General features: G+C 36.3%; 1 protein-coding gene across 2 annotated transcripts in view; it reads left to right on the forward strand.

Moving 5' to 3' along the window:
- Positions 1–15100, forward strand: part of LOC139143509 (caspase-3-like) — a 103261-nt gene extending 88161 nt beyond the window's left edge. The window contains exons 2-3 of one of the 2 annotated variants that reach the window (XM_070713896.1): positions 10705–11891; positions 13152–15100. In XM_070713896.1, coding sequence (XP_070569997.1) covers positions 10730–11891; positions 13152–13786 — 1797 coding nt within the window. In that variant the 5' untranslated portion in view covers positions 10705–10729 and the 3' untranslated portion in view covers positions 13787–15100. Of the gene's footprint in view, positions 1–10704; positions 11892–13151 lie in introns of those variants that run through there. The other variant, XM_070713895.1, reaches the window with a different exon arrangement.
- The last annotated feature ends 1675 nt before the right edge of the window (positions 15101–16775 follow it).

Below are 16775 nucleotides of genomic sequence, written 5' to 3' on the forward strand. Positions count from 1 at the left end.
CGCGCACAAAACAAGGCACAGCGACTGTGGAGAGTCTAGCCATGACCTTGCAGGGACCTTCGCTAGTATGTTCATATACACAAAACAGCTGAGCGAATAAAACTTATCTTTTGCCACTCCGACTGAACGTTACTGATAATTATGGTCAAAATTTTGTTGTTTGCATTCACTTCATCAGTATTGCACTTAGCTAGGTAAAAGAACATTTTTACCAAAAACTAACAAACGAACGCATTGAAAATTGGTAAGTATTACGACCGGCACCTTCCATCGCACGGCCGGTCCCATCCCATGCGATGTTTTCATGTCGTCTACGCTGCTGAAGATTACGGCCCCGGTCGACAGTGCATCATGACAGAACAGCTATACGATGTTTCCTATTGACGAGTTTAAATATTTAGGTAGTGAATTATATCGTGTATAGTCATAAATGAACCACAAAAATCCGACCACACTGAAAATACTCGCGGTTGACAAGGTGCACATATTATATTTCCGATTTGTACAGTGAGATTCACAGGTCATGATCGTTTTTATGTAAGGTACTCCGAAGAAAGTGAAACTTTCATTTAGGTTGTTCAAGCAAGTTTAATTCTATTTAGACACGCCGGTAACGAAAGGATCCGAGCAGACGATGTAAATACCTTTGAAGTTTTTATTCGTTCTGCAACAAAATGTACATGAACGAGTGTACTCACTTCAAGTTTTCCCTAATCTGCTCACGAAGTCCCTTCTGAGATGATCACTGGTGCGGCTACTATATACACTTTGCATTCATAGATGTTGTAGAACTACTTGCATTATACTCTGCTGTTCATAAAATCTTGAAATCAAACGCGAGTATTTTGATCCGGTTTTTTTTGGCGGGCCTCATAACTTTCGCGAAAGGATGACGTTATGTTTCAGAATACGAAAAAATGCTCATTTTACACACCCCAGCCTATGTTTAAAATCTACCGCCCCATTAAGCTAAAGCATAAACGATCCTCAAATTATGAAAACCTGTGTCGACATCTTAATATTTAAGTTATTCGCTCTGAAGTGTATCATAAACCCTCCCTTGAAGTGGAATGGAATGTCATCACTCCAATACGAAGCGGTATCGACCAAACTTCATGTAATAACCCCTAAATATTACAATGGGTGGATATGAAGCACGCTATCAGAAATTTGTACAGACATTTTTATAACTTCACCACTTTTAACGTTTACGTGTTTTCCGTCACTGTTGTTTCGTCCGCAAAGTAAACGTTCTTGTTCCATTCCTATACCTTATCGAATTAAATCCAATCATTCAGTTTGTAAATGTACACAATACTTTGTAATTGCATTGTCAGTTCGCATTTTAGCAACCGAAGCTTAGTCCGTCGTAAAATTCACTTGTCAACTGTTGCATGTGTACACTGCGATTTATGCTTGCAAGGTTAACGCTGATGCTGTGAAATAATCTTCAGTAAGAAGTTCGAAATGAGCTGTTCGTGTCTCCTACAATTCAGCTGAGGAAACTATAATTTGAGTCACAGTTATGGTTTCTTTCATGCGTAGATAAATGCGTCGCAACTGACTTCTCGTTTAACACAGTTCACTTGATCGCACGGCCCCGCTACTTTAATAAACCATATGTATTTTTTTCTTATAAATATATAGTGTGTTTTCCAAAAGCATCAAGAATGGTACTTGATGAATAAGCATTTTACATGGGTTCTGTCTGGCATCGAATGAAATATTTTTGCCAGTTTATCTTGAAATTTAGCGCAGTGAAACAATTTTATGAGTACTATTTTCAGAATGACTCATCTCATCGGGTCTTTTGTTAAAGATTTAGGAAAACTTACGTCATTTTCTATTGAATATCTGACATAGCCTAAAGGTCTGGTGAAATGCCCATGTTGCAAAATCACAGAAATACAGTTGATGGTCTATAAAACAGTTACATTCATTTCTTTTTTGTTTAGCGCGCGTGATTATGAAATATGGCAAAAGAAAAATGCAATGTGGGCGTGTCCCCCGAGCCTCTCCAGTCGACTTTTTTCGGCTTTCCGAACTTTGCCCCGACGCCGTATCTCATAACGGGAAGAAAAAGTAATTCACACCTCCGTAAGCTCCCTACGGGGGGTAACTTCTAGAGTTTCCGCTTACATGATCAGGACAATGTCCTCCTTCACTATGGGAGAACGTTGTGCTTTTGGTGGCTGTGACAGCGGCAAGAACATGAACGGCTCAACTGTAAACTTTTTCAAGTTCCCGTCAAGTGTTGAGTGTTTGAACCATATGTGCTTGTCTCTGCTGGTTCGTACGATCGGCCACGGTCCCTCGGCTGAGCCTGCCTCGCTACTCGCTACACAGAAGGTTGGGACCGCAATGCAAATCAACAGCATGAACAGCAACACTGAATGTTCAGACTACCATTAAAACGAACAACAACACGGAACGTTGAGATCGCGATACAATCGTGGAGGTAGAGCTAGAGTCCTCCATGATATAAATCGACAGCAACACGGAACGCGTCGTTGGGACGGCAATTAAATTGAAGAACAACGGGGAATGCCGGACCACGAGGACCGCGATGCAAATCGACCGCAACATGGAATGTTGAAGACCGTGATTAAAATGCACAACACAGAACATCTAGACCGCAATGTAAATCAACTGCAACACCGAACCTTGTTGCCTCAATTAAAATGCGTATGTCTGCTATGTATAGCAAAAGTTTCAATTCTCGCGAGCGAGCGTTCCTATGCCCGCTGTACACTAGACAAAATGACGTCAAATTTATCGCGAGGGCTCGATTGCGTGTGTGTAAGTTTCACTTCTCGCGAGAGCTATTTATGCATGCTGTACACCACTAGACTAAATGACGTCAAATCTCTCGCGAGACTTGGCTCGATTGCAAATACGTACGACGGAAATAACGCAATGGAGGGACCGTGAGTAGACACAGTTTTTGGGAATAGATATATACCTCGAAAGAGCTACATCGTCGATCGTGTTCATGAGAAAAAAATTTGACGTCACCACAATGAATTGGCGTGGTAGAAATAGTCCGTGGGCTAGAGGGGGTCTACGTGCACCCCCCCCCCCACAGGATAACAAACCTGTATTTTTCAGAAGCCTTGGGATCCCTAGAATACGAAATGGAATTTTAACAGAAAAAATATAGGGATGGAATAGCTGTTATGGTCATGTTTTGAAGGGTACCGCAAAATCACGATTTTCCAAGCCAAATGCATTTTCGTCAAATCTGTCCTCTTGTAAGTCATGTGCTGAGCTCATTTTTTAACATAACCTCACTTGTTTGGTATCATTAGAAAGGGAATTTATTCGTCTTTAAGATGACATATTGCACTATGCAATATCTTCTACAGTTTTTGTCAAATATAACCAAATTTTACCCCTTATCCCAAAATTTAACATTGCAAATTACAGTAAATCTTAAATTCTACCAATTTTTTAGCTAGGCATAATAAGCTATGCAATGTTTTGTCTGAAATCTGTTTTATTTGATACAGGGGCATGTAAAAAATATGAAATAGACTTTTAACAGAAAATAAATATTGGGAATCTACAGCTGTAACAGTCATATTTTGAAGGGTACCGCAAAATCTCAGTGTAGCAGATTTGCATGCATTTTTGTTAAATCTGTCTTCCTATAAGTTATCTGCTGAGCTTGTTTTTGAATATAACCTGGCTTGTTAGGTATCATTAGAAAGATAATTTACTAATCTTCAGAATGACATATTGTAACATGCAATATCTTCTATACTTTTCATGATATGTAACCAAAACTTACCCCTTACCCCAAAGTTTACATTGAAAATTTCTGTCATAGCTAAAACCAAATTCTACAATTTTTTAGCTTGACACAAAAACTCTGGCCCTTTTTGCTATTAAATCTGTTTTATTTGGTACAGGGACATGTCAGAAATATGAAATAGACTTTTAACAGAAAAAATATTGGGAATCTACAGCTGTAACAGTCATATTTTGAATGGTACCGCAAAATCACGGTGTTGCAGATTTGCATGCATTTTGTTAAATCTGTCTTCTTATAAGTTAACTGCTGAGCTTGTTTTTGAATATAACCTGGCTTGTTAGGTATCATTAGAAAGATAATTCACTAATCTTCAGAATGATGTATTGTAACATGCAATATCTTCTATAGTTTTCATGATATGTAACCAAAACCTACCCCTTACCCCAAAGTTTACATTGAAAATTTCTGTCATAGCTAAAACCAAATTCTACAATTTTTTAGCTTGACACAAAAACTCTGGCCCTTTTTGCTATTAAATCTGTTTTATTTGGTACAGGGACATGTCAGAAATATGAAATAGACTTTTAACAGAAAAAATATTAGAAATCTACAGCTGTAACAGTCATATTTTGAAGGGTCTCGCAAAATAACAGTGTTGCAGATTTGCATGCATTTTTGTTAAATTTTTCTTCTTATGAGTTATCTGCTGAACTTGTTTTTGAATATAACCTGGCTTTGTAGGTATCATTAGAAAGATAATTTACTAATCTTCAGAATGACATATTGTAACATGCAATATCCTCTATAGTTTTCATGATATATAACCAAAACTTACCCCTTACCCCAAAGTTTACATTGAAAATTTCTGTCATAGCTAAAACCAAATTCTACAATTTTTTTAGCTTGACACAAAAACTCTGGCCCTTTTTGCTATTAAATCTGTTTTATTTGGTACAGGGATATGTGAGAAATATCAAATAGACTTTTAACAGAAAAAATATTGGGAATCTACAGCTGTAACAGTCATATTTTGAAGGGTCTCGCAAAATCACAGTATTGAAAACTCGCTTGCTTTTTTGTTAAATCTGTCTTCTTATAAGTCATCTGCTGAGCTTGATTTTTGACATAACCTGGCTTCTTAGGTATCAATAGAAAGGTAATTTACCAGTCTTTAAAATGACATATTGTAATATGCAATGTCTTGTTTAGGTTTCATGAAATAGGACCAAAGCTTACCCCATACCCCAAGGTTTACACAGCAAATTACTGCAAATCTGAAACTCGACCTTTTTTTACAATTTATTAACTTTAAATACAAAAGGCAATGCTTGTATGCAATCTACGAAATCTGTGTTTTGTTAGAAAAGTATGTTACAAATATGAAATTAACTTTTAACAGGAACATAATATGATTTTGTAGCCTTTTGGATCATATTTGGAAGGGTACCCAGGTATCAGGGCAAATTTGCCGAAACACATACATTTGCAATATTTGGGTTCCCCCTCCAAAAATGATCCAAGTGGCAACTAAATTGTATCATCTTCCCGTTAAAAGGTAACTTTATACTTGTAACATACTTTTGTAACAAATAAATCAGATTTTAAATAAGAATTGCCTTTTGTATTATGTGCAGCAAAAAATGGTAGAATTTAAGATAAGCCGTAATTTGCGATTTGAACTTTTTGGGTATGGGGTAAAGTTTGACCATATTCCAGGAAAACTATGAATGACATTGTATATTATAATATGTCATCTTAAAGAAGAATAAATTGCCCTACTAATGATACCTCACAAGCCAGGTTGTGTCACAAAATAAGTTCAGCAGATGACTTACAAGAAGAAGAATTTAACAAAAAAGGTGCCAGTTTGCGGTACTGCGATTTTGCATTTCTCTTCAAAATATGGCTGATACAACTATACAGTCAAAATATTTTTTCTGTTAAAAGTCTATTTCACATTTCTGACATGACCCAGTACCATATATAACAGATTGAATACCAAAACAGAGCTATTTTTATCATGTCTAGCTAAAAATTCACGGAAATTGATCACGTTATCTATGACAGTACTTCCAATATAAACCTTGGGGTATGGGGTACGTTTTGGTCATATTCCATGAAAACTATACAAGATATTGCCTGTTACAATATTTCATTGTAAATACCAGTTAATTACCTTTCCAATGATACTAAACAAACCCGGTTATAATCAATAACAAGCTCAGTAGACTACTTATAAGATGACAGATTTAACAAAAAACGCATACGAATCAGGAATACTGAGATTTTGCTGTACCCTTAAAAATACAGCTGTTACAGCTATAGAATCCTGATACTTTTACTGTTAAAAGTTCATTTCATATTTCTGATATGGCCAAGTACAAAATTAAACAGATTTCATACAAAAAATTGCCTAAATTTTTATGTCTGCGTAAAAAAATTGCTTGAATTTGATATTAGCTATGACAGTAGTTTTCGATGTAAATTCTGGGGTATGGGGTAAGTTTTGGTCATATTTCATAAAAATCTGCACAAGATATTGCATGTTACAATATGTCTTTTTAAAGACTAGTAAATAATCTTATTAATGATACCAAACAACTTACATTATATTCTATAAGAAGCTCAGCAGATGACTTACAAGACGATAGATTCAACAAAAATGCACGCAAGTCAGGAATACTGAGATTTTGCTGTACCTTCAAAATCTGACTGTTACAACTACAGAATTCCAATCTTTTTTCTGTTAAAAGTCTATTTTATATTTTTGACATGACCCATTACCGAATGAAATAGATTTCATACAAATAAATGCCTGATTTTATATGTCTAGGTAAAGAAAATGGTAGAATTTGATTTTAGCTATTACTGCAATTTTCAATGTAAACTTTGGGGTAAGGGGTAGGTTTTGGTCATATTTCATGAAAACTATGCAAAATATTACATGTTACAATATGTCATTTTAAAGATTAGTGAATTATCTTTCTAATGATACCTAACAAGCCAGGTTATATTCAAAAACAAGCTCAGCAGATAACTTATAAGAAGAAATATTTAACAAAAATGCATGCAAATCTGCAACACTGATATTTTGCGGTACCCTTCAAAATATGACCGCTACAGTAGTAGAGTCCTAATATTTTTTCTGTTAAAAGTCTATTTCATATTTCTGACATGTCCCTGTACCAAATAAAACAGATTTAATAGCAAAAACGGCCAGAGATTTTGTTTCTAGCTAAAAAATTTGTAGAATTTGGTTTTAGCTATGACTGAAATTTTCAATGTAAACTTTGGGGTAAGGGGTAGGTTTTGGTTATATATCATGAAAACTATAGAGGATATTGCATGTTACAATATGTCATTCTGAAGATTAGTGAATTATCTTTCTAATGATACCTAACAAATCAGGTTATATTAAAAAACAAGCTCAGTAGATAACGTATAAGTAGAAAAATTTAACAAAAATGCATGCAAATCTGCAATACTGTGATTTTGCAGTACCCTTCAAAATATGACTGTTACAGCTGTAGATTCTCAATATTTCTTCTGTTAAAAGTCTATTCATATTTCTGACATGTCCCTGTACCAAATAAAATAGATTTTATAGCAAAAAGGGCCAGACTTTTTGTGTCAAACTAAAAAAATTGTAGAATTTGGTTTTAGCTATGACAGAAATTTTCAATGTAAACTTTGGGGTAAGAGGTAAGTTTTGGTTATATATCATGAAAACTATAGAAGATATTGCATGTTACAATATGTCATTCTGAAGATTAGTGAATTATCTTTCTAATGATACCTAACAAGCCAGGTTATATTCAAAAACAAGCTCAGCAGATAACTTACAGGAAGACAGTTTTAACAAAAATGCATGCAAATCTGCAACACTGTGATTTTGCGGTACCCTTCAAAATATGACTGTTACAGCTGTAGATTCCCAATATTTTTTCTGTTAAAAGTCTATTTCATATTTCTGACATGTCCCTGTACCAAATAAAACAGATTTAATAGCAAAAAGGGCCAGAGTTTTTGTGTCAAGCTAAAAAATTGTAGAATTTGGTTTTAGCTATGACAGAAATTTTCAATGTAAACTTTGGGGTAAGGGGTAGGTTTTGGTTACATATCATGAAAAGTATAGAAGATATTGCATGTTACAATATATCATTCTAAAGATTAGTGAATTATCTTTCTAATGATACCTAACAAGCCAGGTTATATTAAAAAACAAGCCCAGTAGATAACTTATAAGAAGAAAAATTTAACAAAAATGCATGCAAATCTGCAACACTGTTATTTTGCGGTACCCTTCAAAATATGACTGTTACAGCTGTAGATTCCCAATATTTTTTCTGTTAAAAGTCTATTTCATATTTCTGACATGTCCCTATACCAAATAAAACAGATTTAATAGCAAAAAGGGCCAGAGTTTTTGTGTCAAGCTAAAAAAATTGTAGAATTTGGTTTTAGCTATGACAGAAATTTTCAATGTAAACTTTGGGGTAAGGGGTAAGTTTTGGTTACATATCATGAAAAGTATAGAAGATATTGCATGTTACAATATGTCATTCTAAAGATTAGTGAATTATCTTTCTAATGATACCTAACAAACCAGGTTATATTGAAAAACAAGCTCAGCAGATAACTTATAGGAAGACAGTTTTAACAAAAATGCATGCAAATCTGCAACCCTGTTATTTTGCGGTACCCTTCAAAATATGACTGTTACAGCTGTAGATTCCCAATATTTTTCTGTTAAAAGTCTATTTCATATTTCTGACATGTCCCTGTATCAAATAAAACAGATTTCAGACTAAGCATTGCATTTTTTATTATGCCTAGCTAAAAAATTGGTAGAATTTGAGATTTACTGTAATTTGCAATGTTAAATTTTGGGGTAAGGGGTAAGTTTTGGTTATATTTGACAAAAACTGTAGAAGATATTGCATAGTACAATATGTCATCTTAAAGAGGAATAAATTCCCTTTCTAATGATACCAAACAAGTGAGGTTATGTTAAAAAATGAGCTCAGCACATGACTTACAAGAGGACAGATTTGACGAAAATGCATTTGGCTTGGAAAATCGTGATTTTGCGGTACCCTTCAAAACATGACCATAACAGCTATTCCATCCCTATATTTTTTCTGTTAAAATTCCATTTCGTATTCTAGGGATCCCAAGGCTTCTGAAAAATACAGGTTTGTTATCCTGTGGGGGGGGGGGGGTGCACGTAGACCCCCTCTAGCCCACGGCCTAAAAGTCTCACCATGAGATTGCGAGGTCAATATCTGTTTCGACGAGCAAGCACATTTTTGTAATCATTCCAACTTTTCCCCACACAGAAACTGAACAGGTTGGACCAGCCACACATATCTTAATCCTACTCTTCTCAATGTTTATCTCGTCAATATACCTATCGCACGCTTTTGGCACCTTTTTCCAGATTGTTGAAACTCATTGGTTAATATTGGCTGTTCTGGTCCTCTTGATCACCCTATTAAACGATTGGGTAGTGGAAAGCAACATTGCCATGTACTTCAGAAAAATAAAGACGTTTACATAGGGAAGGTCAGGTTAGGTTACTCTCGGTGTTTTCCAGTAACCGTGGGCTATTGTCAACATGGCTGGTGCACCATAGGTACGATACTGAGTGGAGCTGTGAACATGTTGTGTTCACTGCGTTACTCTTCACGACAAGTGAGGGAAACATAGTGGACGAACACAAATCACTGTACATAGACTTAGGTGGTTTGCCAGAACCAAAGTCTACATGTACAATAAAAAAGGGTCTTGACTACTGTACTTCGGCGCCTACACGCGCTGGTCCACTCTGCCTGGCAGGGCCGTGTATAATACGGCTACGGCTTAGTCATAGCCGAGCACTCTTGACTCGTATACCCGCCGTAAGGGTAATTAAACAACTGACCATCGCACATTGGTTGACATTCCGATGACAGAAAATTACTTTAATTAAATGCAAGAAGTAACCTCTGTGGTGTTATTTTCGGTCACACGTATACGTTAGTCCATGGAGGTAGTAAAGGTTATCTTCTACCTCCATGTTTTGTCGCTCGCTACGATCATTGAGCCAGGAGCGGAGACAGTACTAGACTTGGTTCAAGTCGGTGAATTTTAAAACAATAAAATCATTTATAATAGTTTCTCTTGTGTCTCTCCTATTTCGTACAAACCTATCCGGAATTTGGCAGCTCACGCCAGGTTTTCCCAGCGATTGAATGCGTCACGTTTGAGTCTGCGCAGTAGTGAGTTAGTTTCTGCCGGATTCACCGAGTCTGTGATTCCGGGTGAAACTCCGCTGTATAGCGTTCACTCCACTCATCGCGTTCACCCCACTCATCGCGCGTTTAACATGAAAGCAGAATACAAATCATTGCGTTCACTCCACTCAAACATTCACAAATCACAGACTTGAACCAAGTCTAAGACAGTACCTCCATCGTACTGAACGGCAAGCTTTGTGTACTTAGTTATTACCTGCTCACTGTGTTTTGAATGCCGTTACAAACGGCTTTGCTAGGTCTGCATAGTTTTCCCTGTTCGATGAACATTAGTGTTGTATTTGAAGGGAAATTTGTGAAATAAAAAAAATTGTCCTGCTTTATTCGGAATCGTAACTGTCTCACGCGTGACAAAGCGTAGTCTTAATTCACTGCCCACATATGGGGGGGGGGGGGGGGGTTGTCAGCCTTATTTGACAGCCATTCCCCAGATTCCCAATGCATATAAATGTGTGCGTAAACAAGAAAAGTAAACTCATGAATTTTAATAGACGTGGTGGGAATGGCCGATTTCGACCAAATAGGCCATAGTCACCACGGCTAAATTTGTGCGGGGAAAAGCTGTCATGATATAAAATATCAACATAAATACTGTAATGAACCTTAATTAATTACAACCATTCTTTCACTTTGTTCTTCCTTTTTTTCTGACAGGAAGTAAAGTTAATCATTTTCGAGAATGGCAGAAAACACCGACGACAATGAAAATTTCGAGAACGTTGAGCACTCTTGTAGTAATACTTCATCAATTGGCGAAACGAGACCCTTTTCATTGAATCTCAGTCGCCGCTCGTTACAGAACCTGCAACCCTCACTTGATTCGTACGATATAAGTCACGTAAATCTGAGTGGAAACAGGTTCCGTGAATTTCCGTCGATTCTTTGCGACTTTAATGTCTCCTGCCTTACGGAAATCAATATTTCTTCCAATAAATTGTCAAATATCTCAGCCGAGATTGCAAAGTTTGTGAACCTACGCACTTTCATTGCAGATTTCAATGCGTTGAAAGAATTCCCCGCGGAACTTTGTAAATTGCAATCACTGACAAAACTGACGTTGTCGCATAATCGTATCAGTCGCGTTCCGAAGGAAATAGGGGGACTGACATCACTAAAGATATTCGATATCTCTCACAATTCTTTATGTGAGGTTCTTCCGGCTGAAATGTGCAAGCTAGTCGAATTAGAAGATTTTAGAGCAGAGTCTTGCAATCTATCGTCCCTGCCAGAAAAATTCGACCAACTTGTAAATTTAAAGGTATTGATTATAGGCAGCAATTCTAAATTAGGTCTTCCTGCCACGATAGAACAGCTGACAAGTTTGGAAATTTTGTGTTTGAATAACAATAAAATAAGCACAATAAGAATAAAGGATAGTAAAAGCACAATTCGTAGAAAACTCGATTTTATGTTGGTGGAAGGAAGTTTTAAAAAGTTGGAAAGTTTAAGACTCCTGAATATCGCTAAGAATGACGTGGAAAACATAGCTGCAATATCGGAGTTAGAACGTCTAAAACAGCTTGACGTAACTGGAAACAAGGAGTTAAAACTTCCCGATTTCATTGGTGAAATGAAATGCCTGACAGATCTAAGAACTGATATCGAAAACTTGCCAAAATCATTAGCTGGATCGCGCGTTACAATAAAGAAAGATCCGTTAAACATCCCCATAAAAGCGACAAACGTGGATACAAGTTGGAGAACAGATCTTTTACTCGATTCATCCAAACGCACACCTAACTACTCGATGGACCGTACTCCGCACGGCTTTGCCGTCATTTTCAACTTTGAGAACTTTGGCAGTGAAGACAAGACAAGACGTGGCGCTAAGAAAGACGTCGGTATGTTGTTGACACTAATATAAATTGGGAAAAATTGCCATAAATCGTCCCAACAACAAGATATTAACAACCGCCCAATATAGATCGACAGACCTTAATAAGGGTTGTCTCAACTAATATCGGATATACTGAGTTGCTGATAAGAATTCAGATCCACAAGCTAGAGAAAAAAATCATAAAGATTTTTTCATAGTCTTTTACCTTTCAAGGATCCCCGTTTAGCCTTTCGACAGTCTGAGCCAATCATATTTCTCCAAAAGGCCAGTAAAACTTTAAAATGCTCGGTATATTGTTGAATCTGCTGATCATGTGGAGTGAGCAGTTTTCAAAATTGCGATACTGTTAAGTCTCATTTCGTCGGTCTGGGGAGGTTATTCACTGCTGAGAGGTGCGTCGGAAATTGGACAGTGTGGAGACTCACAAAGTTGTTTAATATCAATAGATGGTGATTTATTGCCGAAGTGTAAAGTTTACACATCAGAGATGCCCAGCTGAAGATAGTTGGTGATCTTCTCTATTTAAAAGAAATTGTAGCATCGTATGTAGATTAATTTAGTTAACTCTCCAATCACTAATGAATTAGTATTCCTTGATTGGCTAAAAGTGACTGATATATTCTTTCATTGGAAAATACATTACTAAACTTCCTCTCATTCGGCATCGATCATATCAAATTTTACATGATCTGCATCTGTTACACCATTTCTACCTTATGTAATCATCCCAGTACAGTCACAAGTCTGGGATTTATGTACTAAAGACGCAGTTTCAATTTCTACTTGCTTGAACATTTGATGTCACTGACGCAAAATTATTTTTATAACCTTGGTAATTAGGTATCAATAACGCAAATACATTCAATGTACCTGACAACGAAGTTTTACCCTATGCGAAGGAAAATTCGTCACGCTCATTAACCTTTACACAGACTTTGACGCTTCAGTCGTATCATTCACTGACCTTTATACAGATTTCGAAACCACAAAACAATATTAAAAAGCCAAAAAAATTAAGTCTGTGACAATTCTTGTTCTTTGCAACACGTTGAACTTACGTTCAGCCAGCGTGTGAGAGATGTAATTGCTATTGATCGAGCCAAAGCAAGAAGACAACACAGACAATACTTGCAATATGATGCACTTGATAGACGCATAACTTTAATAAATACACACATTCGGACTATACATATAAACCTTAGTCGATCAAAACGCCAAGTAACATAGAAGCTACGACTCAATGACATCTACCTTATACTTACAGAATGTGTAAAGGATGTGTTTTCCAATTACCTCAAGTACAAAGTGAAGGTCCATTGGGACCTGAAGTATGACGATTTTATGTCTCAACTGAAGTACTATCGTGATTACAGCCATAAAGAGTATGACTCCTTCGTTTGTTTCTTTATGTCTCATGGAAATGAGAACGGAGTCTGTACAAGTGACAACAAGACTGTGAAGATGGAAGACGTCCGTGATATGTTCGTCGGCGTTGAGTGTCCCTCCCTGGAGAGAAAACCCAAAATGTTCTTCATTCAAGCGTGCAGAGGGGACATAGAACACCCAACGATATATCGTAAAGACTCCTCTGCACCCAATATGGAAAGTGAAAGCCACAGAGCGCTTAGGATGAAAATAGCCGATCAAACAGACTTTCTCTTCGCATATGCTTCCCAACCGAACGCCATTTGCTACCGGAATCCGAAAGAAGGAAGTGTGTACATTCAAACTCTTACTGAAACTTTGAAAAAGTATTCAAGCGAGGAGCATCTTTTAGACATGCTCACAATGGTACGAGATATTGTGTTTGAAAAGCCCATTAAGTTGGACAATGGACAAGAAGTTGACCAAATCCCTCACGAAGATCATTCATTAACCAAGAAAGTATATTTTAAGTGAAACCAAGAGAGTGAATGTAAAATACGAAATATATATATATATATATATATATATATATATATATATATATATATATATATTTATGTCTGTGTTTTCGTACAAAATATGTAGCGTATGAACTGTAGTACCGGTAGTAGACTTTCGATTCAATTCAATTACAAAACTAATCAATTACGCTGTTATAGTAGAGAGCACACCAATTCTTGTAAACAGTTGTACTTTAAGTCGATTCCATAGATTTTTACGATTTGTATTTGATAAATATCTAATTGTAAGCTTTTTCTACGTTTGTACTTTTTGTCACCAATTAAGGAACGAGGGTAAAACATTATGAGTGAATTAGTAGGGAGATTTTGTGCACATCATCTTTGCATAGCTACGAAGAAGAGAGTAAATAATAAGCATTATAATAGATGCTAGATGTAGGGTACAAAGCGACGTGACGTACCTGTATTTTTTAAATTTGTGGAGGATCACAGACAATGGTATCATCGACATTTTATGTTCTTACAAAATTATTAATATTGTCAGTCGTACTTTAACACGCTGTAGTACTAGTGTTACCAATATCAGCACGCGTTCAAGCGGCTCGTCCGCTGGTTTAATATTAGTTCATAAATCTATCACTTTGTTTGTAACGTCGCGTAGATTTTGTATGAAATGTACTTGTATATACGACACTATAACAAACCTTGGTTTTACTATCACGTAGACAAACAATAGAAATAAAGTTGTAATGTGTGAAACAGTTGCCTTTTTCAATTTGAAGCTCTCAGGTTGTATGTGTAACATTTAATTATCCGAACTATTATATTCTTTGATTTCTGTAAGTCTGTTTTTCCTTTTGTTTCTTCATTCAAATGTTCTCCACTTCTTCCATATGATGGTACGACAGTTATATCCAATTGTAAGTTTGAATTTTGTTAATTGTGTTTTGATTTTAAGCATGGTTACTTCATGACTTAATCATAGTCTCAGAGACATCTAGGGAATACACAATGCATTGACTACAACTTTCAAATCTCACTTTCATTTTCAACTGGTTTTATAATGGTAGGGTAGATATAAAGTAGTGATTTCAAAGCTCAGAGTATATTCATCAAAAATTTTTGTCTGTAGTCGATAGTTATCTGCAAAGTATTTAGCCCTTTTTGTGAATTGTATTCATTACAGATATTTTCTATTCTTTCTTTTTGGATTTTTATGTTTATGAATTCATAAAATTCACCAAGAACTTACAACAAGGCAATCGTTTACACTGGTTACATGTTCTTGATCAAATATTTGTGAAATAAATTTATACCTATACAATGGAAATAATCGTTGTTTTTTTCTTTGAACACCGTAGCTGAGTTTGATGTTGCCAGTTAACAGTGGAATATGAAAGCCAATTCAAAACGTTCGAGGAACGACATTTTGCAAAGCTGAATTTCTTGATAAGGACGCATACGTGTTGCAGAGATCACCTAACTCTTTTTAGTACGAACAATGGAAATTCGCTAAACAATCACAGTTAATTGGTATACAGACGCGATAAATGATTGGATTATTGTAATTATTCACATTTCCAGGTGCAACTGAATCGTGCTCATTCGTAGTCGAAATATTTCAAATTCCAGGCAAAACCTAAATATCGTTCATTCTATTTGTGTTCCACTATTGTTTTGTCACCAGTATCACGGCAGACCATCCTTTCGAAACTTACTCGACGGGAATTCTCGAGGATTGTGAACATACTTAGTCACAGGTAGATTTTGACAATGTCGTAGATTTTAAAGTGACGAACATATCTAACAACATACCTACCAACAGTTACCAAGTTCTCTTTCCACGTCAGCAATCAATCAACGGTCAACGCATCAGTCTTTGTTTTTCGGTTAAGCCAGCGCAAACCCACAAGGGTGGTCATACTGTTGAACATACTGTCGCGTGGAAATTGCTTCGGGTAACCTGTCCTCGCCACTTATCTCATAGTCAGTGTAAGCTGTTAGCATACATTATTTTGCCATTTTTTAGACTTTACCAAAAATCGTATCGCCTTTCCCCTACATTCAAAGACTGCTGCAAGAAAAGCGAGGGTACTTGTAAACGTTTGATTTTTGTTGACAGTAGTGAACGAAGTAATGAAAGCGTCATACATTTAGTTTTGTTTATGACAAACTTAGACAAAGATCCGTCGCTTGAGGGCGCTAAGAGGAGGAGCGTAGAGAGCGCCCTCGAGCGATGGATCTTTCTGTCTATGACAAACGGTGTTACAGCCAGAAAGGGCAAAATGAACGTTTCTCGTCCTCGCTCATGTTGATCTAGACAAGTAGTGTCAGCTTTTCTATTTTCACTTGTAAACCTTATATTTACATATAACAATTTATTACGAACAAAGAAAATGTAACATTTATTGTCTGTAATCTTATACTTACTTTGTACAGTTCTGAACAGTAAAGTTATCGCCGTCATGCAGATTCTCTGAGTTACCATGGCATGTGAACTTTCCTAGTGTATTTTTCCTTGTGGCTGTTAAATCTTCCGACCTACAAACCCCTAAAAATAAAATGTGAAAAACGCGCAGCCACATCATCATTTTTGTGAGAGACCTACGAGAAACAAACCTATTTTGGCCCTAGGAATGTTGTTGAACATATCCGAGAGGCAGCGGTACTCTTGAAGCTGGTCGACGGCTCGATACGGTTATTCAACTTTGAAATTTATATACATTTGTCACGTAGCCACTATCTTTTAAAATTTTTGATACTCTCTGATATCGTTTTTCTAATTACAAGACATTTCCGTAGACATGAACTCAATGATTTTGACAAGACAACTATTCGACTCTTTTGGGTCTAGCTCATTAGAGGGGTAGGGGTAAAGGGATTAAATAAAAACAATATTCTTATAGTACAACTAGTACTAGTAAGGACTAGAGTGTATATTAAATTTTGACTGATTTTACTTTTTAATTCAACTTTAAACATGACCCAGAAAAAATTCGCTA

Source organism: Ptychodera flava, chromosome 11, assembly GCF_041260155.1.
Source record: "Ptychodera flava strain L36383 chromosome 11, AS_Pfla_20210202, whole genome shotgun sequence".
NCBI classification, from domain to species: Eukaryota; Metazoa; Hemichordata; class Enteropneusta; family Ptychoderidae; genus Ptychodera; species Ptychodera flava.